The sequence below is a fragment of the Equus caballus genome, chromosome 30, assembly GCF_041296265.1.
Source record: "Equus caballus isolate H_3958 breed thoroughbred chromosome 30, TB-T2T, whole genome shotgun sequence".
In the NCBI taxonomy this organism is placed as follows: Eukaryota; Metazoa; Chordata; class Mammalia; order Perissodactyla; family Equidae; genus Equus; species Equus caballus.
In genome coordinates, this window is record NC_091713.1 from 22,425,242 (window position 1) to 22,446,066 (window position 20,825).

At 36.8% G+C, this 20,825-nt stretch overlaps 1 protein-coding gene across 2 annotated transcripts in view; it reads right to left on the minus strand.

Annotated features, from left to right (window-relative positions):
* Nucleotides 1-2,607: 2,607 nt before the first annotated feature.
* The window catches only part of RRP15 (ribosomal RNA processing 15 homolog), a 49,166-nt gene continuing 30,948 nt past the window's right edge, over nt 2,608-20,825 (minus strand). Inside the window, exon 5 of one of the 2 annotated variants that reach the window (XM_070255554.1) lies at nt 2,608-5,061. In XM_070255554.1, the coding sequence (XP_070111655.1) occupies nt 4,906-5,061 (156 nt within the window). In that variant the 3' untranslated portion in view covers nt 2,608-4,905. 2 annotated transcript variants of the gene reach the window in all.

A 20,825-nucleotide genomic window follows, 5' to 3' on the forward strand; every position in this document is an offset into this window, starting at 1 on the left:
ACTACGGACCAAACGCTCCCCCTCCCACCTCAATTCATGTTGAAGCCCTAATCTCCGCCCATGTGATGGTACTTGGAGGTGTAAGTAAGGTATGAGGGTGGAGCCATCATGAAAGGGATTAGTGCCTTATCAAAGAGACAATGAGAAGGATGATCTTTCTCTTCCTCAAGTGAAGATACAGGAAGAAGTCAGCTGTCTACAAACCAGGAAGACAGTCCTCACCACACATCAAATCTGCCAGCACCCTGACCTTGGACTTCCCAGCCTCCAGAACTATGAGAAATAAATGTTTGTTGTTTTAGCCCCCCAGTCTGTTATTCTGGTATAGCAGCCCAGACTAGGACACAGACGCACACATGGACACGCAAATTTCCTTAAGAAATTACAAATGTTAAAAATATATCTACTGATTTTCCAAATGTTTGTTTTAAAAGTGAAATTCATGTGGCACAAATGTATCAATATACAAAGCATAATTATGGTACTCTGGACTCATTAAAAAGACTGAAAAAATAAAACTTCCATCTTGTTTCACTTATGACTCTTTCAACACATATATTAATAAAAATCTACAATAAAATAAAAATACGTAAATACTATAGAGAGGAAAAAAGTTATCCAAAGGATGCAAAAATATCAACTTATTTATTTATCTCCTCCTGTCTCTTCTATATAAATATTTATGCTCTCTGAAGATTCCTTTACAGACATTCTTCTTAGGCCTTATGATTCCTTTAACTCCTTAGCAACACAATTTACGTTTTCAGATTGTCCATGTTTCTGTTCACACTTCAAACTTAGGACTTCTCTACTATTACGTTTAACTAGGACATATTTAGGCATCTATAAACTAATGGCTTTATAGTTAAGTACTGTACTCACAGGTCCTGAAAACCAGCACAGGTGGCAGGGTTAGTTTAGTTGGTGGCCACTGAATATTAAGTATATTCATACGTGCAAAACACAGTGATTTAAAAAGCCCTAAGACGTTTTCCAGAAGTTAAACATTCCCTTTTCACCCACTTGTTGTAAAAGACACAAAGTATTTTTAAGAACTTGGATTTGCCCTCAAATAAACCTTCCAGAACCTCCTGCTGAGTCATTTTAGGCTTTAAGTACTGAAGGTGAGCTATTCGGTCCAAAGGGTTTCCAAGGTATATTTTTCAATGGGTAGAATAATACTTGTTCTATTCTAGGTAACTTGAAAAGGAATTTGGTACTCCAACTCCAACTTAATGTGCTGAACTGCTAAGATGATTCTAAGTTACTCTCAGCGTACAAGAGGTGTTATCTTCGACTTTGAGATTTCAATGCTTAAAAACAATAACCAATACTAAACTCTGCTAAACACTGAGAACCTTCGCCCCAGCCATTTGAATATCCAGATAAGGGAAAAAGATAATACCTAGTTACTAGTTACCTGGTCACTATTTCCCATGTACTTTCCAAACAAATAAAAATAACCTTTTTATTACTCTACTACTGTAAATAGTTACTAAAAATAAAATCTGAATATTGATATATTTAGGTAAATTTTAAATAATTTCTGTATAGAAATGCAGTCCTCTTTTCCCTCCTTACAGAACTCAAAGACAATGTCGGAAGATGGAATAGATGCAGAATTGATTGACGGATGTGAGAAAAATGTAAATGTTGTAGGTAAAATATTCAGAGTAGAGGTGACAGAGCTAGACTATCTAAAACACCCGTCAGAAGATCCACACTTAGTTTCTAAGATAATATGCTCATCTTTAGATTCATATTCGTATATTGTGGTATTTTGCCTAAATATTTTATAGCCAAGATGCAGAAATACTGATACATATAAAACATCCCATCTTTATGAAAACAATTATTTCATGAAAAGCCTGCTAATGGAAGTGATACTTTTTTTCCTCACAGCGGCAACTCCGTTTTATTTTGAAATAATTTCTGAAAGAAGAAAATCTGCAAATATTCCCTTCCTTCCTTTCACTTTGAAAATCTTGCTCCATTTTTCTAAATTAAACCAAAGACTATACAATGATCATATGTTTCAAAAACAACTTTTTAGTATCCAGGGAGTTATTTACCTATTTCTGTCACCTGAGTGTACTATTCAAAAGAATTTCAGCAAAGCTTTAGTAGGATCCAGAAACACATTAATAGCAAACAGTAAAGTATAATCTTTAATTCTGGGGAGAAAGAAGTTTTTAGATGCTGCAAATAACTTCTTTTCAAAATTATCTATGCTATATTGAAATATTTATCTGTGTTACACTCTACAGGGATTTCAGCACTCTCGCGTTACTCTTGAGGAACATTTGTTCACATTTATTCATACTGCACTGTCACGGGGCAATTCTGTAATTTAAGAAGACACTAAAGTTCAAATGTTGGGATAAATACAAAAACGCATTTTGAGCTTTGCTGGTTTAATCACTTGCTATCTTAGGTGTGTACTTTTCTTTACGATAACAGATACCAAGCCATGGACTCATTTAACTTCAGTTATGTAATACTTGTAACACACAAATGGGTTTGCAAATATAAACATCTCTGCTTGAGCAGATTTTGAGGGGAGGATTCTCCTTCGATATATAACAGATGCAAGTATGTGCAACTGGGTGGTAGGAGGGAACTGTTTTTATTATGGAAAGATGGAGAAAAGGATGGATCCTTTGAAAAAAGGAATGGATCACATTTATTAAATATTTCCCCTACAAACTTTAGATCTTAGGCCCAGTTTCACAGAAATTTTGGAATGATATTAAACAGTCTTACTTTCTCTTCTCTTTATTTAACAGCTAGTTACTAGGAGTCACTCAATTTAATAATCTTTAAGGCAACAAGAAGAAATCAAATCTCAAATCAGATGCAGTATTCTGATGCTGACTCCCTGCTGTCTAATGCTACCATTTTTCACTGGTCAGTCAGTCCACAAAAGAGAATTTAAGCTAACTCAAATATTCAGGGGGAAAAAAAGAGGGATTAAAACATCAGATATGCTTTCTAAGAAATTATGCCTCATTGCATAAGTTAAACATGAGAATTTCCACCTCAGTAAATCTCTTATTACAAAAATAACCTAACACTTAAAATAAATCTAAGTCATTATTTATATTACTTAGCATATAAAAGTAAAGATTTGGTGTGTGTCTTAAATCATATTTGCCAGAATGTCTAAAAATAAAATCACCCCAAATCAGAAATACTATAATTTTAAATTTTACTACATAGGTTTGCTCAGTAGCTCACCCAAACAAACACCAACCCCTGCCCCCCAAAAATATACATACATCGGTCTATAAGTTGGAAGGCTGAAAAATATTAACTTCAAGGAGTTCATTTTAATTATGAATTGGAATTGCATTCCTAGAAACAATGGTGATACTGAAACAAAATGCCACTATCCATGACCAATATGTAAACCTATAATGAACCTGGCAAAATGCATATATTGATGGTCAAGTCGAAATATTTCTTTTTCACAAATGTTCTGAGGAACAATGCTTAAAATTATACAAGGTTTGAAATATAATTTTAACAAAGTTTATGTGAAAAAGGGAAACACCACAGTTGGTAATAGTAAGTCTTTTGGTTTTCTTACAAATGGTACCCTTATAATTCCCCAACTTCCAGAGCACGATGTATTTTTCCAGGAAAAATGAAATGATTGTAACTTGTGCTTCCCATAGCTTTATACGGCAGAGCCCCTTCCAGATCCCGGTCTGCTGTCATCTGGTCCATCACCTTCTTTGTCCCAGTCTTTCATGGATGCTCCCATCATGAAATCTTCACGCAGGATCGTCCATCCTGGGCCCTCTTCTGCTTTTTCAGTCTGAGGAAAAATTACAGACCCAAATTAATCATAAGGAAATGAAAAAGCCCAAGCTACAAAACAAACTTGTCAACACTCAGTTTTTTCATAGCAGTGAAACCAAGACAAATTAAAGATTGACTTTATTTATACGTTATGATTATATATGCACAAATACATAATAGTACATTAATAAAATATTTTAACCCCATAAAAAAACCATGCAAGCAAAATAACATTATTATTTTTTTTTGCAGTCAGGGGAAATAGAGTAAAATCTCGTCTCGGTATCAATTTTAAAATTCTTCAGACAATCAAAACAGACAGAATATTATTTAATATTCAGTGATAATTTATTAGAAAATTCTTGGCAAACTACTTTAACACAGAAATTTAACAAAGGCTTTTAACTCAAAATAAATTAAAGAAGAGAAAAGGAAACTAATCTGGTACTGTGTGAGGTTTTTATAGATGCTATCTCATTTAACATTTGACAAAAATTTGCACCAACTGTTCTTTATTTAGGTTATGATCTCACTGCCTGACCAAATCATGTAATTAAAAGACTAATCACATGCTAAAACTATACATAACTGAAACAGGCAATACACACACTAGGTAGCCAACTCATTTTGTTTATTCATAGGATTCATGTAAAACTACACGAGAGCCTCAGAGTTGCTGCCTCTTATTTTATGGTGCAATAGTGCCACCTGGTGGTATCAATTAAGTAATGCAATACGTGCTCAACAACTCTATCCTCTGAGATTTCTCCCCTTCATTCCACAAATATTTACTGAGAACAAAACTAAGTACTGTTCTCAGTTTTGGAAATATAGTGATGAACAAAACAAAGTCCCTGTTGTTGTGGACCTAACAGTCTACGCTTTTCTATTTATTCCTTTCACAGAAATACACAATGTTGGAAAAATCTCTATCAGTATGCAAGAACCCATGACACTTGGTTAGAAATTAGTGTTATCTTTATGGGGGGCTATTAAACATATAAAAAGCAATTTTTAAGAGAAAAGATATTAAAAACATTTGCTGGGTTACAAGAGATTACTTATCTAATTCTGCCGAAGCTTTTTCCTTTTTTTAAGACTTTATTTTTCCTTTCTCTTCCCAAAGTCCCCAGGTACATAGTTGTGTATTTTTAGTTGCAGGTCCTTCAACTTAGTTGTGGCACGTGGGACACACCGCCTCAGCACGGCTTGATGAGTGGCGCAACATCCGCGCCCAGGATTCAAACCAGCGAAACCCTGGGCCGCAGAAGTGGAGCATGAGAACTTAACTACTTGGCCACGGGACCGGCCCTGAAGCTTTTATTTAAAAGAATATAGCCCTGAAGTAGTCATTCCATTAAAAAAAACAGGCTGCTATTAGAAACAGGGAAAATGTCCTATAACGGCTTACTCCTGTCTTCCTGGGAGCAAAGAATCAAGCAGGGCTTGTGCCTAGATATAAGCCAAAGACAGGACAGCATATAAATGTGAGCAAAGATTTCAGAATTGACTTAGTAAGTCAAATAACACACTTTGTACTATAATTTAACCAATATAAAGAAACAAATAAAAAACACCTGTGCTAGTTAAAAACCAACAGTAAAACAGTTCCAATGCTTCTCATGCCACACAGATAGGAGAGCAAGTAGGAAGGCAATTTGTAACTCAGGGAATATGCCATCATGTCTCCATCCCTCATTTCTACAATATCAAACCTACATTCCTAAAACTATTTCTGCTTCTACAGATTAAATTATCTAAAAGTTACCTGGATAAGAGGCCATCTTCCCTGATTCAACCCAAGTTTTCTTTGCCAAGCTCCTGCCCTTAAATAAGAGAAACAGCTGTCCCCAGTGAACAGAGACCCACTTAGAACCAACAATTATAACACCTCTCCTGCCAAATTAATCATTCAAAGCTTCCAATTAAATTCTAAATATGCTTCCTGGTATAGCCACATGCAAATTACTGACTAGTAAAGAGTTGTTCTGACGTTAGTGTTTGTGCTTACATAAGAATATGCACAATCTCAACGGTAAGCCTCCATGTTTAGATAACTACACTCAACATGCTATCAATATGTTGCCAACCCAGAGCAGGCAGATCCCACATGACTGACCTCAAAGAGAGGGTTTCTACATGAGCGCTCACCCTGACAGCCAACTTCTGCTGGACTCTGAGTTACTCCTCTACTAGTTAGTACCAGGAAATCTGCAGGCAGCAGAAGAAAGGAGGGAGGGAAAAACAGGGACAAAACCTAAACAGGGAGTTCAGAAAGAAAGAAAGGAACAATAGTGGACCAAAGGAAAGGATTCATTAATTAAAATGTTGAAACCAACTGTCTCACATGCTTGTCTTCAAAGTCAATTATGTAAACAGTATTTTAGGTAAAGAGAGCAACAACAGAATAAATTCAAAGCTCCTCTCGATTGTCCAATTTGAAGAATAACAATGAAATAAAGCTTTATTGGGGAATTTTGGTGGTGGGGTTTTTATTTTGTAAGCAATCAATATAGTCTATGTCAATGATTCTCAGTGTGGTCCCCAGCCCAGCAGTATTAGCATCAGCATCACCTGTTAGAAATTCAAAGTCTTGGGCCCCATTCCAGACCTAGTGAACCAGAAACTCTGGGGGTAGAGCCCAGAAATCTGTTTTAATAAGCCATCCAGTGTTTCTGATGCTTGCCAAAGCCTGAGAACCACCAGTCTATAAAAAGGCAAATATTTCTTAGTGACAGTTTTCACTCACTGCTCTAAGACCAAGGACACTCCATGGCTGAGAGTAAGGCACTTAGATTCTAGAAATCCAATGTTAGACACAGACTGGGTGCCTCACAGACTGCCATCATTCAAGCTAACCTTACAGTGGCGTTTTTACACTGTGAAGCAACAATACGAAGAAAAACAGGACAACAGAAAATTTAGTACAAACAAGTGTGAGTTAATACATATTAAAAACAAGTATTTTCGATAATATGTCAAGATGGCAGCTCAAGAAAAAACTTTGTTTTAAAGGCAACAGAATGACCCCTTAATTTCTAATGCCTACACCTACACAAGAAATACACAGCAAGAAAAAAGGCAGCAGCCCATGTTAAGGCGGCAGTTTGAACATAAACAACTAGCCTTGCTCAACTGCAAAACTCAACAAAACAAGAGAAAAGTGATTTGTTGTTGTGAAGATATAATCCACAAGGACAAGATCCAAAGAGACAATGGCAACACAATTTTAGAAAGTGGAAGCAGACAGACCAGAGGAAATTGTCATGCAAACCCAAGAGAGCTGAATCCTAAGACTACAATTGTCAAGCTGACAACCAATCCAAATTACACTCCAGAATCTTCAAAGACAAAAGAAAACACACACACACACAAACCAAAAAACCAGGAACTGACAGGACGAGGTACTTCTGGAAGTGAGGGTGGGAATGGAGAGACCAAAATACAGAGAACTGGGTGATGGTTATGTTGAGAAACAATTAGATCTCTAGAGCCCCTCCCCATTCCATGCGACCTTGGCAGAAGGCTGGAGTTTAACCTATGGAGAGGGAATGGACTAGCAGAGATGAAGGCACAGGGATGGTACCAAAAAGAGAGAATTATGGTACTCACACACTCCCTCCCCTCTGATAATGAGTCTTAGACCTTTTCTCACGTTGTGCTCCCAAATGCTGGTAGGCAGACTTTTTTCTTCCAGGTAAGAGATCAGGAATACTCTATAGAAAATCTGACCAGTTGCTAATAAATAACCCACTGAGAGAATGCTAGATGAAGCTCACAAGTCATGTGGATGACATGCACATGCTCAGTTTCCAATTACCTTTTTAGAATTATTTATTCTAATGAGCAGACACCTAAGGATTATCAGAAAGATGACAGAGATAACACGAAAACAAAAATTTAAAAAGCAATTTGTAGGAAAAAGAAACTATTCAAACAGAAGAAAATTTAGGAGAAATACCATTAATATCCTTGAAGAGTTAGGAGATTATATTGCATCCACAAAACAAGAACAGTTGCCATTTAAAAAGAAACATTAAGAGAATAAAAAGGAGCTTGAAATTAAAAACACGATGACAGAAATAAAAAAATCAGTACAAGGGTGAGAAGATAAAGCTGAGGAAATCACCCAGAAAACAGAATAAAAAGAAAAAGGTGATGGAAAACAGAAGACAAAGTAAGATAATTGGAAGACCAGTCCAGGAGGTTCCACAAACAAATAACAGTTCTACAGACAGAGAAGTGCAAAAATGGAGGGGAGGAGAATCAATGAAATACTGCAAGAACATTTCCCAGTAGTGGAGGACACACGTTTCCAGGTTGAAAAGAGCCTCTTGGATGTCTGAAATACAAAAGAAAAACAGAGCCACATCAAGGACATCATGGAAAATTCCAGAATAACAGGTACTAAGAGAATATGCTATAAGCTTCCAGCAAGAAAACAAACACGTCACACACATACAGATGATCAGGAATTAGAATGGATTCAGATTTTCCTACAGCAACCCTGGAAGCAAGAAAGCAACACACAAATGCTTTCAAAATGTTGATGGAAAATAATTTCCAAGCTAAAATTCAATACCCAGACACACTGTTACTCAAGTGTAAGGATTTAGAATAGAGGCACTTTCAGACACATGAGGTGCCCAAAAGTTTTCCTTCCAATTAAGCCTTTTTAAGGAAACTACCAAGAATGTTCTCCACAAAAAAGGTGGAGTAAGGCAAGAAGAGAAAGACACAGGATAGAAAAAATAGGGTATCCAACAGAGGAAAGAGAAGGGCATCTTCAGGGCGAGAGTGAATGGAAACTCCAGAGGGGTAACTACGCATCAGGCATAGGACAACCTGGAGCAGCGCGGCTTCCAGGGAAGGCACACCAAAAGCTATCGTCACCACGCCATCTGCCCCAGAACCATCATTTTAACTTGATAAAACCACCGGAGGATACCAAACACTGGGAGTAAACAAAGAAAGAAGATACAAGAGGTAGGAAATAGGGAATCCAATCCAGGAAAAATTCCAAGGATCACAAGAAATTTAAGTCCCAGGATGACAAATATGAAGCTGCCCAAGAGAGCAATCAGCCCAGAAAAAGGAGAAGGCAGGATTCTGGGAGACAGTGTCTCAGAGAAAATAATTCCAATAGATATATCATCTGATGTAATTTGATTTTGAAAAACTAAATAAACTAAGGAAGTTAAATATGGAAATCAAGGCGATTACTAACTTCAGGAAAAATAGAAAGGAAACATAAATAAAGAATATTACAACTTTCAGCTGTAAAGAATACCTGCACAAGCATAATAATAAATGTTGAATACTTATCTAATAAAAAATTATAAACTATATTGAGAGGACAGGGGAGAGGAAAGAGATGGTGTAAGAATGAAATCTTTGCCTACCATAAGAGAAAGCCAATAGATAATACCCCAAATTGATGAATCAAAAGATATGACGCGCATACTAGTTAGGAATAGAGAGATGTAAAAATGCCAAAAGAACTGGCCAAAGGAGTAATAAGTGGTTGCCCTGGGGTAGGAGCCATGGAGACTGAGCAGAAGGGGGCAGTAAACTGATTTATTTTTATAATAAACTTACTGGCAAAATGTGGCCTTCTAAACTACATTCGTAAGTAAAAATTAATTGGAAAAGGAAAAAATAGGACAGCAAGGAAAGAGAAAATAAACCACTTCCACAAATCCTAAGTTTTGCAAGCCTTCTCCAAGATCTTCCCAAAAAAGTTTCCCCAAAGAAACCCTTCTGATTTGATTAACCATAACAATTCTGCTTTCCTTTCTAATGTAGTTAATGGAAAAAAGGTCAAAAACATGAATTATACTATGAAGCTATTATGTGTCAGATCCTTTACATAATATGGCCTTATTTCTAAATCTCTTAAGATTCCTAGCCAGATAGCAATTGTCTTTCTCATCTTATATAAAGAAACTAAGGCTCAAAGAAATGAAGCAACTTATGCACGGTCGGAGTTAATAAATGGCTGAGTCGATATTCAAACCCAGATCCATCTGATTCCAAAGTCCAAGTTCCTTCCACAACACTACACTGCTCTAAAACTTAATCAATGAGAAAGCAATATATGCCACATTACCTGTCATAACCTATCAATCACACAGTAGAATGAGTATAAAAATACACTGAAAATAACTGAATACGTTTAAGATAGTTTCTATAAAACTCAGAACTTGGACAGATTACATCACACAACAGATGTACATAATTTCAATTTACCGTACCTTTTCCATAAAGAGGATTTCCCATTAAGCATAAAAACTTCCTAAATACTAGGAGCATTCACAAAGAAAAGGTGGATCAGAAGTTAATATATATTAAAAAAAAAGAAAAAGCCTGAGGCAAATTTCAAATGTGTCATTCACTGGAAAAACTTGCCTCAGGTAATCCATAAATAGATTTCATTAAATGTTAAGATATCACAAGAATTAACGGTTTGGTTTTGTTTGTAAAAGAGAAGTAGTGGCAATTTGACGTATTAATTTTACAATAGGAATGAAAATCAGGAGAGTTCTCGATTTGAATCACAGTTAACCACTGACTGCAACACTGCAAATCAGAAAGTTTAGAGGTCCACCACTTGAGAGAAATTAAAGGTACTTCCCAACTTCTTATAAATATAATGTCACATACAGTTAACCGTACAATACATGTCAGGCACAGGTATTTACTACCAACAGACGGAAGTTAACATCCAAGTATGGACTGGAATGATCAAAATGTAGCAGCTTATGAAGTCTGTCAGGACTTCTGCAAGGCAGCACCGATTCAATGACCTAAAACAACCTACAAGATAACTCTGTGCTTACATCAACTGAAAAGTAAAACTGATTAAATGCAAAAGCTTAATGAAAACCACATGATGCAAGGAAACAAAACAGTCTCCACCCTCACTGGCCTGGTTTTACACAAATATTTAATCAAGATCATACAGAAGCAGTCTGTGTCGATTTGGAAGATGAAGACAACCCTTAAAAATCTTAATCAGCTTCCAATTCAAGCTTCAAACACACAGTGGCAGCTATTGAAAAGAAAACTGAAAACAGAGGCGTGGAATTATTCATTAATCTAACACCAAATAATTAAGAGTTTAACCTCATTTCAATTTTGAAGGGGGAAAATTAAAGTCGAATCCTAAAAAAATAAGCAGTATAATCACATCTATATTTAGCCATCAGCAATAGCTGATTTCAGTGCTTTCCCTAAGAAGAACGTTCAGTTTTCATTAGTTTCCATTAAATTAAAAAAGGTTCTTAACACTGGCTTAATTCAACTTAATACCCTTGTTGTTGCAAACTTTTAGCTGGCTATTTACACTTGTAGTTAGTAATCTACCCTACAAGTGAGTAAAGCCTATCTGAAAGCTCTGCCCGTGAAAAGAAGGACACAGTCATGCACCGCATAACGATGTTGCGGTCAATGCCGAACCACATATATGACAGTCGTCCCAGAAGATTAGTACAATAAAGCCTAGGTGTGTAGTAGCTTTGTGTAAGTACACCCTACGATGTTTGCACACCAATGAAACTGCCTAACGACGCATTTTTCAGAACATGCTCTCATTGTTAAGCAACACATGACTACATATGGAAAATTCCTTTTTTTTTAAAAAAAAAGTATTTTGGTAGAAATCAACAGATGTGACATATAGCCCCAAATCTTTTGAATCTGAATAAGAACATGAATGATTTTCTAATCATGCAAGACATTATAACATCCCACTAATCATAAAGGATTGAAAATTTAGTAATATAGGATTGAAAGTTTTTGATTTGGAAAGTATGGGAGTTCCAATGAAGAACCTAGAGATTCAAGATTATATGGAAGGTGTGATATCAATTGAAACTCAACTTTTCTCTGATTCTCAAAGAATTCTTAATAAACAACTCCTACTTGTCTTGACCAGTTTTTTCCTTCTCCATTCCTTCACAAACTTGTTTTAGCTGTTCTACTAGAGTGATATTCCAGGCAACAAAGCCAACTTGGGTTTCATTTTTGTTAACTATTTGTATAGTTTCCAGATTCTTATACAGTTTACAAATTTAGATGGGTAATTCGTAAGATCCAAGCAAACTAAAGAAGCATTTAGTAGGATATTCTGGAAAAAAAGATCAAAATACTGAAATTATGACACACTTAAGTATAGTCCAACCACATGTTGTATAGAGTTCTCTAAGAAAACCTAATTCTGTCTGGCTAAAGAATATGCATATTATCAATCTACTGAAATCAACAAAAGATTTAAAAATCAATGGATTGTCTTCACCAGAGCTCTTTAGAGAAAGGGGTGATTCTGTGCCTGGCACATGAAGTATGAGGTTTGGTCTGGGACATCTTGTTGTCCCAGAAAGCAAGAAAGTACTCCAAGAAAAATGGGGTCATGTCAAAGGGCACAAGACCAGTTCGCATTGCATCTCACTGCCAGTTGTGAATTTAAGCATCAAAAGGCATAAGGACTGCAAAATATTGGACAAATAAAAGTTTTTATGTCCGTGATAATAAAAAAGACAAAGACAAAAGGGGAGGGAAAGAAGGCTCACTTGCCAGCACTGGAGACGACTGCTAAACCAATTCCTAACCTTGGAAAGTGGTAATTAAAGGGAAAGGAACATCAACCCCATCTTCAGGAACTTAAATTCATCCCCAGAAAAATAAGTAAGTAGAAAATAAATGCAAAAATCACCATTCTGTAAACTCCAATGACATAACTGTTTTAGGCAAAGATCATCAATTAACGCCAAAAGGCAAAAGACAGATGTAAAGTTATATTTGCTCCTTCCAAGGTATTCATCCCAGAAACTACTTTCTAACTGAAGGGGGGGAAATGCATCTTTTAATAAGGAAACATTCCTTACCACTTTAACCAAATGAAAAACTACCATCACTAATATGGTGCATTCTGATAATGTGTCTCCTGATGTGATGTAAAGTAAGGACACAGCATCTAAGCACCACACCTATGAAAGAGTTATGCCTAAAGAGTCTAACCTAAATCCTGACCTTCAGTCTTAACTTCCAGCTTACAGGAAAAGGGCATAGAGGAACAAGTTAAAGGACATCATGATGGAACAATCAGAAAATTCAGAACTTGGATTCATTCTTCCAGATTAACGGGTTCATCTCCTTACACAGTCTTCTTAGAAAAAAACAAAAGGGGGCAAGGGACTGGTCTAGAATAAAAGAGACCAAGATACAACCAAACGTAAGGTGTGAACCTTGATTGGATTCTGGTTCTCAAAGTTATAAAAGAATCTTTTGAATTGTATGGTATGTAAATTATATATCAAAACAGCAGTTTAATGAGTTTCATGATTCCAAAATGTTTTACTACATATTTTATCTTACTTCCTTAACAGTTTTGAGAAACGAGATTTTAAAATTTATCGGTCTCCATGCGTCCCACACACCCAATGAAGGGGATGCAGACCTAGGAAAACTCAGACTGCAAGCTGCCTCACTCATTCTCTCTCTAGTCTGGGAGGTGACACTGTGGCTCATTAGCCAGCCCCTTTCTTCTGGCTCATCTAGGTGAGAAAAGGGGGACAGTTTTCTGTTCTGATTCCAATCAAGTACCTGAGACCTTTTTAAGCAGTAGGCACTAATAGATAGAACAGGGTTTTAGAGCAACACAGACTGGATTTTAATCCAGATTCTACCAATTATTATCAATGTGACCTGGGACAAGTCACTTAGTCTTTCTAACTTTGGGTTTCCCAACTCTAAAATTCTGGTACTTCTTAAAATGAAAATTATGGGGGACCAGCCTGGTGGCGTAGTGGTTAAGTGCACACATTCCACTTTGGCAGCCTGGAGTTCGCCAGTTTGGATCCCCGGTGCAGACATGGCACTGGCATAGCAAGCCATGCTGTGGCCGGCATCCCACAAATAAAAAAAAAAGGAGAGGAAGATGGGCATGGATGTTAGCTCAGGGCCAGTCTTCCTCAGCAAAAAGAGGAGGATTGGCAGCAGTTAGCTCAGGGCTAATCTTCCTAAAAAAATAAATAAATAAATAAATAAATAAATAATAAAAAATGAAAATTATGGAAAAACACCTTCCATAGTACCTGGCACAAAGCAAACAATAATAAGCCCCTTCCGAATCCTCCTACCACTATCTCCACGTACTAATGCCCTGAGTCGTCATGTGTCCATGGACTCCCCAACCTGGGACATCTGTAACCTGATGATGATGCGCTCGCTGTACACTACTCACAGAGATGAGAACATTCAAACAGGAGGACAGCACCCATTTAGAAACCAAGCTTTCCTTGGTAAGTAAAATCTTATAAAGCAATATAGTCAGTTCAACCATATCTTGAAATGGGGACTAAGAGAAAGTAAACAAATTTCTAGGTCCTCAAAATTCAGTTTTATCATTTTGTAAGAATTATGCATTACTAGACCAGACACACCAAAAACGAGAGTAAACTTTCCAAATCTAAACACAATCTTTATTAAATTTTTGGATAAACTACCATGTGTTAGGAAAAAAAAGAACTAAATATAAGCAGCTCATTCTAATACTGACATGCAACACAAAATAAAAATAATTGCAAACACTTATATAGCGCTTACTATATGCCAAGCATTGTTCTAAGCACTTTACATATACCAACTCACCCGACTCTCACAGTATCTCTGTGAGATGGTTACTACTACTAGAATGACTATCCTAAATAGAGAATAAACCTGAGGTATGCATGGTGTAGGTAAGTAACCCATATGCAGTAAATGACAGACCCGGTGTTCTGAACCCAGGAGGTCTGGTTTTGGAGTCGGTGGCCTTTGCCACTATGTATCTAATACATCATACATCACCAGAAACATTCTCAACTGCCTACAACCCCAAAATGAAGGTTTTTAGCAAGAAACAATAAAATATTCTTTGGATTTTTTAAAATGCACCATAAGTGCAAACACGTGGTATAAAACTCACTTTGTGCAGGACAATTAAATTAAAAAACAAAACAAAACAAAAACAACTCCAACGTCACAGATGAAAATCCTATACAGGCAGCCACTCTTCAAACAGGGCCAGAAGAGAAACGGCATCATTATTAATTTTTATTTTAACAGTAACTAAAGATTTCTACAGCAGCTCCATAATTAGTTATTCTTTACTTACACCCATATTTCTCCCAAGTCAAAATGCTGTATGTACCACACTGCCAAACATAAGTTCACTTAGATTGCAACTGCTGTTCAAATCAGGAACCATTCTACATTAAACTAAACAGCATATTTTAAAAGAAGTGAATGCAATGAGAAACTGGCTTTAAACTGTTCCCATCAACAGCAATGTGTACAATCGTGCTCATTCTCATTTCAAACTTGGAGTCTCTCTTTTGTCTAAACTCTAATCTATTTAGGCATTTTCAGTAAACAAACATTAAGCTGAATTATTTACAAAGTTAGGATTCCACACATTCCTGTTAGAGCAGCTTTTATGTGAGAGTAAAACGCTGTTGCCATGCAATGCAGGGGCAATTTAAGGACAGAAGTTTTCTCCACACCCTTGCCTGCTTCCATACCCCCACTCCATTTAAAAACTAAGTCTTGAAAACTGCTGGAAGACCACCTAGAGACATGTGCAAGGAGTCCCTCTATTTCTAGGTTTCCTCTTTGGGGAGCAAGAATTCAGGTCTATGAACCAGAAGGAATGTACAGTTTTAGAAGTATATAGCAATGCGGGGAGAGGGGTGTGTTCCAGATGGCGATGTAGGAAGACCCTGAACTGACGTCCTCCCAGGGACACAAGAAATTCACAGCTACATATGGAATAACTTTCCTCTGCAAGGGACTTGAGAACTAGATGAACAGCACCTCCACAACAAAAGATACAAGACACCTCAAGACGGCAGGAGAGGCAGAGATACGGTCTCCTCCAGGACCCCAACCCAGGTGCAGGAACCTACAATCATGAAGGGATGCCGAACCTTCCCCTGAAGAGTGAAGGAACTGTACTCCACATCAAACACCCTGACCGTTGGGTCCAGCACTTGAAAGACAAGCCCCCAAAACGTTTGGTTTTGAAAATCAACAGGGATTAAGTCCAGGGGAACTACAGAACTCTAGAGAAGAGAGAACCTAGTCTTTTTTTTTTTCTTTGAGGAAGATTAGCCCTGAGCTAACTACTGCCAATCCTCCTCTTTTTGCTGAGGAAAGCTGGCCCTGAGCTAACATCCGTGCCCTTCTTCCTCTACTTTATATGTGGGATGCCTACCACAGCATGGCGTGCCATGCGGTGCCATGTCCACACCAGGGATCCGAACTGGCGAACCCCAGGCTACCAAAGTAACTGCTGCACCACTGGGCCAGACCCAGAACCTACTCTTAATGGGCTCATGTGCAGACCTACTTGCCCTGAGATCCAGCACAATAGCAACAGTTTGCAAAGCACCTAAACCACAGATGAGGAAGACCTATTTCTTAATCCTAAAGCAGCTGCTGGAGAGGCATGAACCTACAGCGACTTTCTGTAGGGACAGAAGTACTGGTGGGTACCATTATTGCAATCTCATTCTAACTTGCTGGTGATGGAGATGGCAGCTGCCATCTTTGGTGCCCTCCCTCCAGCCTGCTAGCACTGATGGGTGTGCTCCACACTCCACCCACCCTACACAGCTGCCATGTCACAACCAGGCCAGGTGAGCTTCCCCATCCTGCCCACCCTGCACCATAGCTGTGGTCCTGCCACAGCTGGTGAGTATGCACAGCCCACACGAGGGATGTGCCTTGAATGTTAAGCTCTGGAGACCAAGGCAGATTGTGCTTCTGGGCCCCAGAGATCTACACGTGACCACTCCCTCAAGAACGGGAGAGGTAGCTGTTTCACCTAATATATATGGACAAACACAGAGAGTCAGGCAAAATGAGGAGACAGAGGAATATCTTCCAAACTAAATAATAAGACAAATCCCCAAGAAAGACCTTAATAAAACAGAGATCTGTTAAAGACATCTATCTGGTAAAGGGTTCAAAGTCATGGTGCACACGGGCCTCAGGAGAAGAATGGATGAACAACAACAAACAAACACATCAATACAGAGATTGGAGTGGTGGTTACCAGAGGAGAAGGGGGAGGGAGGAGTGGGAAAGGAGTGATTCACACATGTGTATGGTGATGGATGGTAATTAGTCTTTGAGTGGTGACTATGACATAATCTACACAGAAATCGAAATATAATGACGTACACCTGAAATTTATATAATTATATAATGTTATAAACCAATGTTACCTCAATTAAAAAAAAAACATAGAGGCATCTTTCAGAAACTAAGATTATGTGGGCTGGCCCTGTGGCCAAGTGGTTAAGTTAGTGTGCTCTGCTTCAGTGGCCCAGGGTTTCTGAAATGTCTCCAGTCTCAATGATTTCAATTATTTGTTTTTATTCTGCTAAAATCAAGTAAAATTAATTTTGTTAATAAAATTTAATTAAAAAATGGATGAATTTCAACAAAGGAACAGAAAATATTAAAAAGTAGCAAACAAGTTATAACTGAACTGAAAAATATACTAGAGGGGTTCAACAGCAGACTGGATGAAGTAGAAGCTCGAATCAGTGAAAAGGAAAACAAAACAATGGATTTCACCCAGATGGAGCAGCAAAGGAGAAAAGAACTTTGAAACATGAGGGTACTTTAAGGGACCTGTGGGACAACATCAAGTGGAATAAAGTTTCATTACAGGGGTCTCAGAAGGAGGAGAGAGAAAGGGCCAGAAAAATTATTTGAAAAAATAATGGCTGAAAACTTCCCCAATCTGAGCAAGGCAACAGACATCCAGGTCTAGGAAGCCCAGAGAGTTCCAAATAAGATGAACCCAAAGAGAAGCACACCAAGACACATTATAACTAAAATGGTAAAAGTTAAGGATAAAGAGAGAATCTTAAAAGCAACTAGAGAAAAACAATTTATGACATACAAGGGACATGCCATAAGGCTATCAGCAGATTTGTCAGCAGAAACTTTGCAGGTGAGATGGAAGTGGGATGACATATTCGAAGTGCTGAAAGAAAACATTTCCAACCAAGAATTCTCTATTCAGCAAGGTTATCATTTAGAATTGAAGGAGACATTAAGAGTTTCCTAGATAAGCAAAAGCTAAAGGAATTCATGACCACAAACTGGTCCTACAAAAAATGTTAAAAGGACTTCTCTAAGCTGAAAAGAAAAGACATTAATTAATAATAAGAAAACATGTGGAAGTAATAATCTCACTGGAAAAGGTAAATATATAGTAAAGGTAGTGGATCACTTACTGATAAAGCAAGGATGATGCTCAAAAGACAAAAGTAGTACAATTACAACAATTAGTTACGGGATACATAAAATAAAAGATATATAATGTGTCATCAAAAATATAAAATGTGCAGGAGAAAGTAAAAATGTAAAGTTTTGGAATGTGTTTAAATTTCAGTTGCTCTCAAGGTGACTATTATACATGTAGGAGTTATATGGGAATGTCATGGTAACCACAAAGAGAAAACTTACAGTGAATACACAAAGAAAATGAGAAAAGAATCTAAACATAACACTAAAGAAAGCCATCAGACCACAAGGGAAGAGGAACTACCAAAACAGCCAGAAAACAACTAACAAAATGGCAAGAAGTATATACCTATTGATAATTAAACATAAATAGATTAAATTTGCCAATCAAAAGACACTGAGTGGCTTTGCTGAATGGATTAAAAAACAAGACCCATCTACATGCTGCCTACAAAAGACTCACTTCAGAAGTAAGGACACACACAGACTGAATGTGAAGGGATAGAAAAAGATATCCCATGCAAATGGAAACAAAAAGAAAACTAGTATAGCTATACTCATAGACAGAATAGACTTTAAAACAAAGACTCTAGTAAAAGACAAAAAAGCGCACCACATAATGATAAAGGAGTGACTTCAGCAAGAAGATGTAACATTTATAAATATATATACACCCAACATAGCAGCACCAAATATTAATAAATCTAAAGTGAGCAACTGAAAGCAATACAACAATAGTAGGGGACTTTAACCTCCAGTTACATCAATGGACAGATCATTCAGACAGAAAATCAATAAGGAAATATTGACCTTAAACAACACATTAGACCAGATGGACTTAATAGACATATACCAAACATTCCATCCAAAAGTTGCAGAATACACATTCTTCTCAAATGCACATGCAACATTCTCCAGGACAGATCACATCTTGGCCACAAAACAAGTCTCAATAAATTCAAGAAGACCGAAATCACATCAAGCATCTTTTCCAATCACAATGGTATGAAACTAGAACTCAATTACAATAAGAAAACTTTCCAGAAAAAACACAAAAACATGGAGATTAAACAACATGCTACTGAACCACCAATGGTTCATAAAAGAAATCAAAGGGGAATGAAGAAAATACCTAGAGACAAGTGAAAACAGAAATATGACATACCAAAATCTATGGGATACAGCAAAAGCGGTTCTAAGAGGGAAGTTCACTGTAATACAGGCCTACCTCAAGAAATAAGAAAAATCTTTAATAAACTATCTAACTTTAAACCCAAAGGAACTAGAAACAGAAGAACAAATGAAGTGCAAAGTTGGTAGAAGGAAGGAAATAATATACATTAGAGCAAAAATAAATGAAATAGAGACTAAAAAGACAACAGAAAAGATCAATGAAACTAAGAGCTGGTTCTTTGTAAAGATAGAAATTGACAAACCTTTAGCTAGACTAACTGAGAAAAAAAAGACAGAGGGCTCAAATAAAAAAATCCTAACTCAAAGAGGAGAAGTTACAAAGGATATCACAGAAATACAAAGGATCTTAAGAGACTACTATGAACAATTATATGCCAACAAACTGAACAACTCAGAAGAAATGGATAAATTCCTAGAAAAATACAATCTTCCAAGACTGAATCATAAAGAAACAGAAAACCTGAACAAACTGATTACTAGTAAGGAGATTCAATCAGTAATCAAAAACCTCCCAACAAACAAAAGTCCAAGACCAGATGGCTTCACTGGTGAATTCTTCCAAACATTCAAAGAAGATTTAATATCCATCCTTCTCAAACTCTTCCAAAAAACTGAAGAGGAAGAAACACTTCAAAACACATTTTATGAGGCCAGTATTATCTTGATACCAAAACCAGAACAGGACACTACAAGAAAAGACAATTACAGGCAAATATCCTTGATGAACACAGATGCAAAAATCCTCAACAAACTATCAGCAAACCGAATTCAATAAGACATTAGAAGGATCATAAACCACAATCAAGTAGAATTTATTCCAGGGATGCAGAGTGGTTCAACATGTGCAAATCAATCAACATGATACATCACATTAACAAAATGAAAAATAAAAATAATATGGTCATCTCAATAAACACAGAAAAAGCATTCAATAAAATCCAACATCCATTTATGATAAAAACTCTCAAAAAAGTGGTTAAACGCAACAACATAATAAAAGTCATATATGACAAGCCCACAGCTAATATCATACTTAATGGGAAAAGTTTTCAGCTAAGAACAGGAACAAGACAAGCATGCCCACTCTTGCCACTTTTATTCAACATAGTCCTGAAAGTGCTAGTCACAGCAATCAGGCAAGAAAAAGAAATAAATGGCATCCAAATTAGAAAGGAAGAAGTAAAATTGTCACTATTTGCAGATGAAATGACACCACACATAGAAAATCCCAAAGACTCCACCAAAAAGCTGTTAGGATTAATAAATGATTTCAGTAATGTTGCAGGATACAAAATCAATATCAGAAATCTGCGGCATTTCTATACACTAATAACAAACTACCAGAAAGAGAAATTAAGAAAACAATCCCATTTACAATTGTGTCAAAAAGAATAAAATATCTAGAAATAAATATAACCAAGGAGGTCACTGTACACTGAAAACTATAAGACACTACGAAAGACAATGAAAACACAAATAGATGGAAAGATATTCTAGACTCACAGATTGGAAGAATTAATTTCATT